This window comes from Hylobates moloch, unplaced genomic scaffold (assembly GCF_009828535.3).
Source record: "Hylobates moloch isolate HMO894 unplaced genomic scaffold, HMol_V3 SCAFFOLD_2, whole genome shotgun sequence".
NCBI lineage: Eukaryota > Metazoa > Chordata > Mammalia > Primates > Hylobatidae > Hylobates > Hylobates moloch.
Window position 1 is genome coordinate 166,680,865 of NW_026652277.1, and position 12,329 is coordinate 166,693,193.

Below are 12,329 nucleotides of genomic sequence, written 5' to 3' on the forward strand. Positions count from 1 at the left end.
GGGATCCTAGATTGTAAGCTTCAGAGGGAAGGGACTTTGTTCTTTTTTTGTGCCACTTGGTGCTAGGCTAGTGTACGTGCACCCGTCAGTCACTGCCAGCTCAGTCTGCCACCTCCCTGTGAAACTTTGCCCATCACCTACGGCAGAACGAACAGCACGCTTAGTCATTGTGCTCCAGACTCTGCCCCGCTGAATCCTGTGGGCCTGGGGGGAGAGAACTGAGTCGTCTTTGTGCCCCCAGTGGGTTTGGATTTGTTTTCATTAGTTCATGCTTCCTCTCGCCACTTCCTCCCTCCAATTTACCCTCCTGCCCATTAGTCTGGTCCCTGCCTCTCATTACGACCTGGAGCTAGCATGACCTGTGACCCAACCAGTCACCCCAAGTCACAGTGTGGTGGGCTTGCTCACTCTCAGCTTGTACTCAGCGCTGTACACAGTTGCCCCACCTCTGCCTGCCAGCCTTCATTTGTTCAGTATCGGCAGTGACACTCTACTACCCCTGCAAAACAGCAATACCACTTGTCAATATTAGATATTAGTCTGTTTTTTCTGTCTTTTGACTCATGTGACAAGCTAGTACCAGGAACAAAGAAAGCGACTAGCAGAATTGGGGCTGTTAGGGAGGCAGACTGAAAGGAGGGAGAGGACAGATTCAGGAGGAAGGAAGGCACAGTGGGAAAAACAGGAGAGAGAGAAGCGCATGTTCACGTGGGAGGGAAATGTGGTTTCAGGGAAAAGGAGAAGGGCCACCGATGGTTAGAGATGACTGGGGTGGGGGCCGTGGGACAGGCCCTGAGCCCAGGTTTGCAGCAGGTGTTCTCGCTGATGTCAGTACCTCTAAGGTTACTCCCCTGGGTACAATTTTATAAAATCTTCATTGAGATTAAATGTTGAGGATAACTTAGGTGAAGAGCTTATTTCCTCATGTGTGCATAAATTCTTCACTGAAGAAGAGAACGGACAGGAGGCTGTGCTGTGGAGTACCCAAGGACTAGGCTTGCTTGAATCTGACCTGACTACCCCAAATGCCTGCTCCTCCTTCCGGTTCATGTTTATCAGCTCGTATCAAACACAGACCCACTCATTTGCGCACAATCCTTTGAGGGAATAAGTTGTTGTATTTTAAGAATTAAAAGCTATAAAACAAAGCACATTGACAGATATTTAGTCAGTGCCTACCTTGTGTGGGGTACTTGAGTCTCCTGCTATTATTAAGTAATACCAGGTCATCTCTGCTTTTAAGGAGTTTCTAAACCCTTTTGGGTGATAAGACAATGTAAGCACTTGAAAAGTTTAATTAAAAAGTCAAGATTAAATACCTGATGACAAGAATAGAGGATATGTCACAAGGCACAGTGTGACTAATTGCCACCTGCATGGCATATACAAACTATTTCAGAGGAGGAAAAGAGTCCCTGACATTGAGAAAACAGAAATTTCTTTTTTCTTTTTATTGGGGGAATGGAGGGACAGGGTCTTGCTCTGATGCCCAGGCTGCAGTTCAGTGGTGCCATTACAGCTCACTACAGCCTTGACCTCCCAGGTTCAAGTGATTCTCCCACCTCAGCCTCCTGGGCAGCTGGGGCTACAGGTGTGCACCACACTTGCTAATTTTTGTATTTTTTGTAGAGACAGGGTTTTACCATGTTGCCCAGGCTGATAAACTCCTGGGTTCCAGCAGTCCTCTGCCTTGGCGTCCCAAAGTGCTAGGATTACAGGCATGAACCACCGTGCCTGTCCCCGAATTTCTTATCATTAAAAGCTGATTAACTCATCGAGGCTGCCATATCATTGTTTCTCAAAATGTGTTCCATGCACCACCACCTCCATGCAAATCACCTGGATGCTTGTTTAAATACATGTTCCTAGGCTTACCCTTAGATTACGATTCATTAGGGCTGGGGTGGGGCCTACAAACATGCGACTTAATGGGTTTCCCAGGTGATTTTTATGCACTGAAGTCTGTGATCCACTGTCAAGTGACTTGGCAGATATGTTCCTCAAAATTACCAGTGTGTATTTTTATACCAGATACCATGAGTCCCAGTAATTTTTTTTTTTTTTCAGACAGGGTCTCACAGAGTCTCCCAGCCTGGAGTGCAGTAGTACAATCATGGCTCATTGCAGCCTTGAACTCCTAGGCTCAAGCAACCCTCCCACTTCAGCCTCCAAGTAGCTAGGATCGCAGGTGTGCACCACCACACTGGCTAATTTTTTTATTTTCGTGGAGATGGGGGCTCCATGTGTTGCCCAGGCTGGTCTCACCTCCTGGATTCAAGATCCTCCAGCACTGGCCTCCCATAGTGCTGGGATCATAGGTGTGAGCCACCATGCCCAGCTGGTTCCCTCCACCACCCCCACCCCCACCCGTTTTTGTTTTTTTTTTTTTAAAGAGGCAGGGTCTTACTCTGTCACCCAGACTGGAGTGCAGTGGTATGATCATAGTGCACTTTTTTTGTTTTTTGTAGAGACAGGGTCTCACCGTGTTTCCCAGGCTGGTCTTAAACTTCTGATCTCAAGAAATCCTCCTGCCTCGGTCGCCAAAGTGCTGGGATTTACAGACATGCTATTGCACCTGGCCCACACATTTTCTAAAGGAACCTTTAGCCAGAGCTTGCTATAGACTGACTTGCGTTCCCCTAAAATTCATATATTGAAGTCCAGACCCCCAGTGTGAACGTAGGACATTTAGGGGAGATTAAGGTTAAAGGAGTTCATATGGGTGGGTCCTGATCTGATTTAGTTACTGGCCTTAAAGAAGAGAAGGAGAAAGAGATCTCTCACTACGCACGTGCACCAAGGAGAGGACATATGAGGACACAGCGAGAAGATGGCTGTCTGCAAGCCAGGGGCAAAGCCTTCACCAGGAAGCAGGCGTTGTCACCCTAACCTTGGGACTGCTCAGCCTCCGTAATCGAATGGACCAGTTATTTAGCGTGCACGTGCGCATGTGTGTGCGTGTGCGTGCGCGTCCTTGTGTGTACATGCACGTGCTCGTGCATACACACACGCATAATACTGGTTTTGTTTTTCTGGAGAACCCTGACTAATACAGATTTTGGTTCCAGGAAATGGGTATTGCTGTAACAAACCTGTAAACATGTGGAAGAAACTTTGGAACTGGGTAATGGATATAGGCTGGAAGAGTTTTGAGGTGGATGCTAGAAATACGGATGTTAAGGGAAATTCTGGTGAGGTCTCAGTTGGAAATGAGGAACATAGCGAAAACTGGAGGAAAGGTGATCCTTGTTATAAAGCAGCAAAGGATATGAGTAAACTGTGTTCAGTGTTTCATGGAAGGTGGAACTTGCAGGTGATTAAATTGGATATGTAACTGAAGAGATTTCTAAGCAAAGTGTTGAAGGAGCAGTTTGGTTCCTCCTGATAGCTTATAGTAAAATGCAAAAGAGAAAGATGAATGGAAGAAGGAATTGTTAAGATAAAAGATGAAGATACAGATTTAGAAAATATTTAGGCTATTCATATTGCAAAAAAAATAGGTATTAAATACATTTTGAAGAAAATAACAAAGTTATGGCTGGACTCTCATTTGATAAAGCGCTTATGAAATTATATGAGCAGAGACACTTCCAGTTTGAACTGTAGTGGATGGAAACAGGATGAAAGGAAGGAGAAAGGCTGTTGGACTTCTTAGCTTTGACCAGCTGGGATGATGGAGCTGTTTGACCACTAACATGCACTATTCTTCAAGAAGAAGGAAAAATAACCCTGAAAGTAATTCAGAGATCATTAGGTCCACCTCCTCAGTTTCAGCAGGCCAAATGGCCTTTGCACAGAGCCTTGCGGGCAGAGCCATGGGGGCAGGATCCCTGCCAGAGTTATGAGGGTGATGCTGACACCCCAGTAGGCCTGGAGGACAGGATATCAAACGAAAGAAGACTCCACTCAAGCCTCAAAATTCAATGGAATTTTCTTTGCGAGATTTTGGATTTGCTTGGAATCTGTCACCACTTTCGTACTTCCAGTGTCTCCTTTTTGGAATGGGAATGTCTATTCTATGCCTGTCCCACAATTGTATTTTGGAAGTACATAACTTCTCTGGTTTCACAGGTTCACAGCTGGAGAGCAGTTTTGCTTCAGGATGAATTGTACCTCAGGTCCCATCCATACTGGATTTAGGTGACAATTTAAATGAGATTCTGGACTTCAGAGTTGATATTGGAATCAGTTAAGACTTTGGGGGTTTGGGGAATAGAATGAATATGTTTTGCGTGGGAGAAGAACATGAATCTGAGAGTGGGCAGGAGTAGAATCCTGTGGACTGAATTGTGCCCCCACGTCACCCCCAAAATTCATATTGGGAAGTCCTAACTCCCAATGTGACTGTATTTGGAGACAGGACTTATAGGGGGGAGTTAAAATTAAATGAGATCTTAAGAGTGAGGTCCTAATCTGATAGGACGGTTGGCCTTATAAGAAGACAAGGACTAACACCTGTGATCCCAGTGCTTTGGGAAGCCAAATCACAAGGTCAGGAGATCGAGACCATCCTGTCTAACAAGGTGAAACCCCGTCTCTACTAAAAATACAAAAAATTAGCCGGGCAAGGTGGCGGGCGCCTGTAGTCCCAGCTACTCGGGAGGCTGAGGCAGGAGAATGGCGTGAACCCGGGAGGCGGAGCTTGCAGTGAGCCAAGATTGCGCCACTGCACTCCAGCCTGGGTGACAGAGTGAGACTCATCTCAAAAAAAAAAAAAAAAAAAAAAAAAGGCAAGGAAAGAGCTTTTTCTTCATGCACATACACTGAGGAGAGGCCACCTGCAAGCCAGGAAGACAGTGTTCCCCACAGTCTAACCATTCTGGCACCCCAGTCTTGGACTTTCAGCCTCCAGAGTATGAGGAAACAATTTCTATTATTGGAGCCACCCAAGTCTATGGTATTTTGTTACGGTAGCCTGAGCAGATTTAGAATGTATATTTAAAAGCCATTAAAACCGTTTTTAAAGATTTTATTTTAAAAATATATCTAATTCAGGAAGCTGGGCACAGTGGCTCACTCCTGTAATCCCAGCACTTTGGGAGGCCAAGGTGGGTGGATTGCCTGAGCTCAGTAGTTCAAGACCAGCCTGGGCAACACAGTGAAACCCCATCTCTACTAAAATACAAAAAAATGGCCAGGTGCAGTGGCTCATGCCTATAATCCCAACACTTTGGGAGGCCAAGGTAAGCAGATCACCTGAGGTCAGGAGTTCAAGACCAGCCTGGCCAACATGGTAAAACCTCATCTCTAATAAAAATGCAAAAATTAGCCGGGTGTGGTGGCAGGTGCCTATAGTCCCAGCTACTCAGGAGGCTGAGGCAGGAGAATCACTTGAACCCAGGAGATGGAGGCTGCAGTGAGCCGAGATTATACCACTGCACTCTAGTCTGGGTGACAGGGCAAGACTCCGTCTCAAAAAATAAGTAAATAAATACAAAAAATTAGCCAGCCGTGGCAGCATGCATCTGTAGTCCCAGCTACTCAGGGAGGCTGAGGCAGGAGAATTGCTTGAATCCATGAGGTGGAGGTTGCAGTGAACCGAGATAATGTCACTGCATTGCACTCCAGCCTAGGCGACAGAGCGAGACTCCATCTCCCAAAAAAACCCACAAAGCCTTCAACCCAGAAGAAATTAGCAGATTCTTGAAAACTGACAGAATTGAGATGTAAAGCCCCAGACATTGTAGTTAAGCCTTAGGTTCTCAAAGACCAATCCCAGCTTACATTTTTCTACAACTTAGATGTTTTTCCAGAACACCCATGATAAATTGATGACACAGAATCTCTAGAAGTATGAAGTAGACCCAGCCACCACCTCAGCGTCTGCAAATGTGGAGCTTATGTCATGCACTGAATTTCTAGTTGTGCTGATGACAGACGTCAGAGCGGCAGTGCCTGCATGTGTGGAATTATAACACTGAACAAGCAGGGCTCAGGGCGTATTTTCAGAAAGCCATTTTCTTTGTCTCATGCCACCCCTTAAATCGTCATTTATTCTTTCAGAAGGTATTTATCAAGTCTCAGGTATTGTTCTAGTCTCTGGGGTTAAAGCAGGAGGCAGGAAAGATGACTTTCCTTCCCTTGTGGAGTTGTTGGGGAGACAGACAATAAAATAGTAGTTATGGCCAGATGCAGTTGCTCAGCTCTTCTAATCCCAGCACTTTGGGAGCCTGAGGCAGGAGGATCACTTGAGCCTGGGAGTTTAAGACAAGCCTGGGCAACATAGCGAGACCCCATCTCTATAAAAAAGAAAATAGTAGTTTTGAGTGAAAGGATAGAGGAAATGGTCTGGGACATGGTATTTGAGGGTTCCTGGCATTGATGAGTGAGTCAGGAGCTGAGTGGGCAATGTCTTACTGGGTTTCCTCAAGTTGAATCACACACACAGGCACATTCTGTAGGCTTGCGTGCATGCTTGAGTCATAGCTGAGATTCCTTTGATCCAGTGATTCCTAAATTAAGTCATATAAAACACTGCTCAGGGCTTGTGCATTAAGCCTTTTTATTTGCTTAAACACAAACACCACTGTGGCTTCACTGTGGCTTTCGCTGGGTCCGGGCGTCGAGCCTCCTGATTCAGTGAGTGCTTTAAAAAGGGGGTGATGTGGGTGACACAACCTGGGGCCAGCCTCCTTTCCAGGGAGCTTGCCAAGCTTTTCTGCCTCAGAGGGGCCTCTGTTCACAGATGCCACCTCCAAATGCTCAGAAACTTCTAGATTGGTTTGGATTAAGAAACTCATCCTTTAAAATATAAACAGCCCTTTTGGTTGGTAAAATCACTCACATTATGAATTATTTCATTGTGGTTCGATTGAGCTTTTTTATTACCTGGCAAGGCACTTGGAGCCTTGAGGCAATGAGATTTTCATCAGAAAAACAAAGTAATCTGGAAGAATGGAGTCCTCACATTGAGGACAGACCTGGGGCAGTGGAGGTGGGTGTGTGGGGGATTTGGGTGGTGAGGGGATGTGATAGCACAGGTGGGGATAGGCAGCAAGAGAGAGGAATTCCAATGAAGAGGAACTTTGCGCCACAGTTTTGCCATCACCCCACTCTGCACATCATCTCACCGTCTGCCTGAAGGCCCCATGCGGAGTACCCACAGAAGAACCCAGAGCCATCCTGGGAGTTCCTACCACACAGGTCTCCTAGCCTTTGCTCCACGCAGGCAAGCAGCTTTACCAGGTGGGAGAGCCAGGCCCCCACCACAAGACCTGTGGCAATTCCAGGAGACTTTCTGGCATTCCAGACCTAAGTGGAGCGGACCTGACTCTGTCAGGACTCTAGTTCAAGCAGGCCTGGCAACTGCAAGGGCCTTCTCAGGTCAGGAGCAGGTTCTCTGGGGAATCAGTGAGTCCACAAGCCCCTCACTCAGCCCTGATTCTGTGGCTGCCTGAAAGTCCACATGAACCCAGGTGGGCACCTGTGTGTTGTGAGACAACAGCACAGCCATTTTGGTTTCAGCTTTTGGCAAACGGTGTCTATTTTGTACGTTCCTAGAAACATTAAAATACCATGCCAATTTTGACAACAGTAGAAGTAATTGCCTACTTCTGCTTAGAAAATGTAAAAGAGAAAATGCTAAGCTTCTTTCGGTTTCAATCTCTAGGTCTAAAATGATGGCCTGTGGAGTCCGTCTGTCTTTTAGTTTATAGTAATGATCATTGATAGGGGCTAATTGATATAACTTCCCTTGAAATCTGCTGGTTGGTGTTTTACCAGATGAAATCTATGGGAACAGCTTGATTTCTACTGTGATCGACAGCTGCAACTGCTCAGACTCCAGTGACATTGAGCTGAGTGATGACTGGGCTGCCAAGAAATCTCCCAAAATCTCCAGAGCTAGCAAATCACCCAAACTCCCAAGGTAATCTCAGTCTTTGGGGCGATCGTCGTTTCTTATACCTCTGAATATGTGTGTTTGTGCCTGCAACAGAATCCCATTGAAACTGACCAGAAGAGTCAAAGAGCAACCTCTCTGCCTTTCCTTCCAGAAGATTCCAGCTGGAATAATTACAACTTCTATTTGTTTTGTTTTGTTTTGTTTTCCTTCGGGATAGACAAAGATACCCAGTAGAAGTTTGCTACACCCTCAGAACTTCTCTAGGGGTTGGCAATGATGGTGGGTGGCAGAGGGGTGGCCACAGTTCCCAGGCTTATATGTTTTTTCGTATAGTTTGAGAAAAGGAAGAAAAAGGTTCTCCTGTGGATGTAACATGTTGAAGAGAATGCCAGATAAGATGCCTATAATGCCGGAGCCGGGCACGGTGGCTCATGCCTGTAATCCCAGCACTTTGGGAGGCCAAGGCGGGTGGATCACGAGGTCAAGAGATCGAGACCATACTGGTCAACATGGTGAAACCCCATCTCTACTAAAAATACAAAAATTAGCCAGGCGTGGTGGCAGGTGCCTGTAGTCCCAGCTACTAAGGAGGCTGAGGCAGGAGAATCACTTGAACCCGGGAAGCGGAGGTTGCAGAGCCGAGATTGCGCCACTGCACTTCAGCCCAGCAATAGAGCAAGACTGCATCTCAAATAAATCAGTAAACAAATAAATAAATAAATAATAAATGCCTGTAATGCCGTAATTGGGAAACATCAACACATTGCATCCACTGTAGAACCTTTTTCTTCACTAAGATTTCTGGCTTTAATTCTGTGATTTTTTTTCTGATGCCATGAAAAACTAAGGTATAAGTTACATACAGATACACATCTGTCCAAATCGTAAACACCTAGCTCGTTGTACAAGGGCTATCCCAGTGTCTTCCCCCAAGTTCAAGATAAAAGACATGTCATCATCCTGGAAAGTCCGCCTGTGCTCCCTTCATTTGCTACCCACTCCCTAGAAGTAATCACTCTTCTGACTTCCATCATCAGCTTTGCTTGTTCTTGGACTTCATATAAATAGAGTCAAACGATATGTTCTCTTTGTATCTTGCTCTTTTTTTTTATGCTCAAGTGTAATGATTTTGAGAGTCATGTTGCATGTATCAGTAGTTTGTTTTTCTTTATTGCTCTGTGGTATTCCACTGTAATGATTATACTACAATTAGTTGACTCTGTTTACCAATCAGTGGACATTTGGTAGTTTCCAGTTTGAGGCTATTATGAACAAATCCATGATAAACATTCCTATACAAGTCTTTTTGTGGACATGTGCGCTCATTTCTCTTGGGTATAAACTTAGGAAAGGAGTTGCGTGGTCATGGGTTAGATACATGTTAAAGTTTATTAGAAACTGCCGAGCAGTATTCCAGGGTAAATTACGCACCCACGTAAATCCTCACCAGCAATTTCCAAGACAGTCCCAGTTTCTTCCATCCTCAGCAGCAGCTCTGTTGTCATTTTTTAGAAATAATTCTACCTTGTTCTGATAGGTGTAGTGGCATCTCATTTCAGTTTAATTCTGATGCCTCCAGTGATGGATGCTGCTTCGTTTACATGTTTCTTGGCCACTTGGCTATCTTCTTCTTTTGTGAAGTGTCTGTTCAACACTTCTGCCCAATTGATTATTGGGTTGTTTTGTTGAGTTGTAAGAGTTCTTTCTTTTTTTTTTTTTTTTTTTTTTTTTGAGAAGGAGTCTCGCTCTGTTGCCCAGGCTGGCGTGCAGTGGCGCGATCTCGGCTCACTGCAACCTCCGCCTCCTGGGTTCAAATGACTTGTCCCACCTGCCATTTTCCCAGGACTGATTGTGCAGGCCCCTGGCAGTCTCCTGCCTCAGTCTCCCGAGTAGCTGGGACTACAGGCTTGTGCCACCATGACCAGCTAATTTTTTGTATTTCTGGTAGAGACAAGGTTTCACCATGTTAGCCAGGATGGTCTCAATCTCCTGACCTCATGATCCGCCCACCTCAGCCTCCCAAAGTGCTGGGATTACAGGTGTGAGCCACCTCGCCTGGCCCAAGCTTCTGTGTACCCTCCCCTCCCTTTAGAGCAATCACTACAGGGGCATCTGAATGTCTCATTCTTTTTTTTGTTTGTTTTTTCGAGATGGAGTCTTGCTCTGTCGCCCAGGCTGGAGTGCAGTGGCATGATCTCGGCTCACTGCAGCCTCCACCTCCTGGGTTCAAGTGACTCTCCTGCTTCAGCCTCCTGAGTAGCTGGGACTACAGGCAAGCGCCACCACGCCCAGCTAATTTTTGTATTTTTTAGTAGAGACGGGGTTTCACCATATTGGCCAGGATGGTCTCAAACTCCTGACCTTGTGATCTGCCCGCGTTGGCCTCCCTAAGTGCTAGGATTACGGGTGTGAGCCACCGCACCCAGCCAAGAGTTCTTTCTTTCTTCTAGATTTGAATCCTTTGTCAGATATCTGTATGGCCATGTAGTCCAGCATGTGGCATTCTTCTTTTGTGGTTAGTGCTTTCTGTGTCCTGTTCGGGATGTGTTTGGTTACCTAAGGTCATGAAGCCCTTCTTCAGTTCTCTTCCAGCAGCTTTCTAGTTTTAGCTTTCATGCTTATGGATTAATTTTTGTGTTTGGTATGAATTAGAGGTAAATGCTCATTTTTTAAATATGCAGATATCCAGTTACTCTAGCAATCTGATTGATGTCTTTTTTCATCTTTGTTCCAGAGCTTGTTAAAATTGCATGTAACATTATGAACTTTCCTATATTTCCAAAGTGCTTTTTTCCCATTATGTAAGCAGAGAGGACATTTAATGCATGTAGCTAAATCCTTCACCTTTAAACGTCCTCTTCAGGTTGCCATCTTCCTGTGGCTGGACCTCCTCCTGCTGTCCTTTCCCCATTTGGACCCTCCACACAGCAGCCAGGCTAATTGTCCCAGATCATAGCTTTAGGGAGCTCAATCTGCCATCCTCCCATTCCTCAGGAGCCCAGAGTTTCTCATCAAGCTCAAAACCAGTATACATGAGACTTAATGCATTTTTTCATAGACTATTTTAAACCTTACCATACTCATTTTAATCACACTGTCTTTGGGGTAGACTGTCATTAAACACTGTGTCTCCATGTTATAAATAAAGGGACTGAGGAGCAGAGATACAACATGGGATCAAAAGGCAGCCAAAAAACTTTGCTAATTTGATTTAAATATTGCAGATGGTGAAATGCTAGATAAATTTGTTGAAATTCACACTGTTGCAGAAGAAATTATAAGAATCACTGGCCTTAGGGTAAGAAATGACTTGTCCCACCTGCCATTTTCCCAGGACCAATTGTGCAGGCCCCTGGCAGAAGGCCATTTCCACGCTTGCTCCAAGGCAGCAGAGAGTGAAAGACAGTTAATTCTTTGAGTTCCTTACAAATGGATCGCTGGATCTCATTTCAGTGTATACTCAGTATATTTTGAGATGGGGTCTTGCTCTGTTGCCCAGGCTCAAGTGGAGTTGTGTAATCGTAGCTCATTGCAGCCTTGAACTCCTGGGCTCAAGCGATCCACCTGCCTCAGCCTCCCAAGCAGCTGGGACTGCAGGTGTGTGCCACCACACCCAGTTTCTCAATATATTTTAAAATGTATATTATTCAATGTAAAGTTGCCATTCTTTCCTCATATTCATAAAGCAAAAGCAAGGGGAGAGTTTTGTTAAATTCGGGCACTGGCTGCAGGGAGAGAGCCCAACACCCAGGCTGGCTGTCCAGAAAAGAAAGGAGTGCTGGAGTCAGGGCCATGCTCACTGTTCCTGCCACGGGTGCCTGACCCCTCCTGGCCTTGCCTCCCCAGGATCAGCATTGAGGCCCGCAAGTCCCCCAAGCTGCCCCGGGCTGCTCAGGAGCTCTCCCGGTCCCCGCGGTTGCCCCTGCGCAAGCCCTCTGTGGGCTCACCCAGCCTGACTCGGAGAGAGTTTCCTTTTGAAGACATCACTCAGGTAGGAGCCCGCAGTTACCCTGCCTTGCTCCCCTCCTCCTGGGGCCTATGCCCAGAGGGCCCCTTCCTACCCACTGCCTGCCCTGCTCACTGCCACCGTGGGTCCCTGAGCTCTGCTCCACATCCTGCACACCACCTGCTACCTCAGGAGTTGCCCTCAGATGGAGCTCTGGCTTCTCCACCTGTGCCCCTCAGCCGGTTCTAATCTTGCAGTGACAGTAGGAGAGAGCCTCCCACTTCCCAACACAGCTCCCACCGCCCAGCCCTGCCTTTCCCTCCTGGCCCCTCAGTGCCCCCTTACCCTCCAGGTGCTGCAGCCACACCTGGTTCTCACCTGCCCCATGCCTTGCCCTGCCTAGATTGTCACCACCCCACCTCCTCCTCCTTGTTTCTGCCTCATGCTTCCAGATGGAACTCCACCACCACCTCTGCTGTGACGGCCTCCTACCCTGGCTTAGCCGGGAGGGGCCGACACACCTGGTGTAGAACTACCTTA

The 12,329-nt window shown here is 46.5% G+C and overlaps 1 protein-coding gene across 7 annotated transcripts in view; it reads left to right on the forward strand.

The window, feature by feature from the left end:
• Positions 1–12,329, forward strand: part of TULP4 (TUB like protein 4) — a 286,724-nt gene that overhangs the window by 256,439 nt on the left and 17,956 nt on the right. For all 7 annotated transcript variants that reach the window (XM_032161426.2, XM_058435633.1, XM_032161373.2 and 4 more), the window contains 2 exons: positions 7,723–7,867; positions 11,690–11,834. In XM_032161426.2, coding sequence (XP_032017317.1) covers positions 7,723–7,867; positions 11,690–11,834 — 290 coding nt within the window. The remainder of the gene's footprint in view (positions 1–7,722; positions 7,868–11,689; positions 11,835–12,329) is intronic.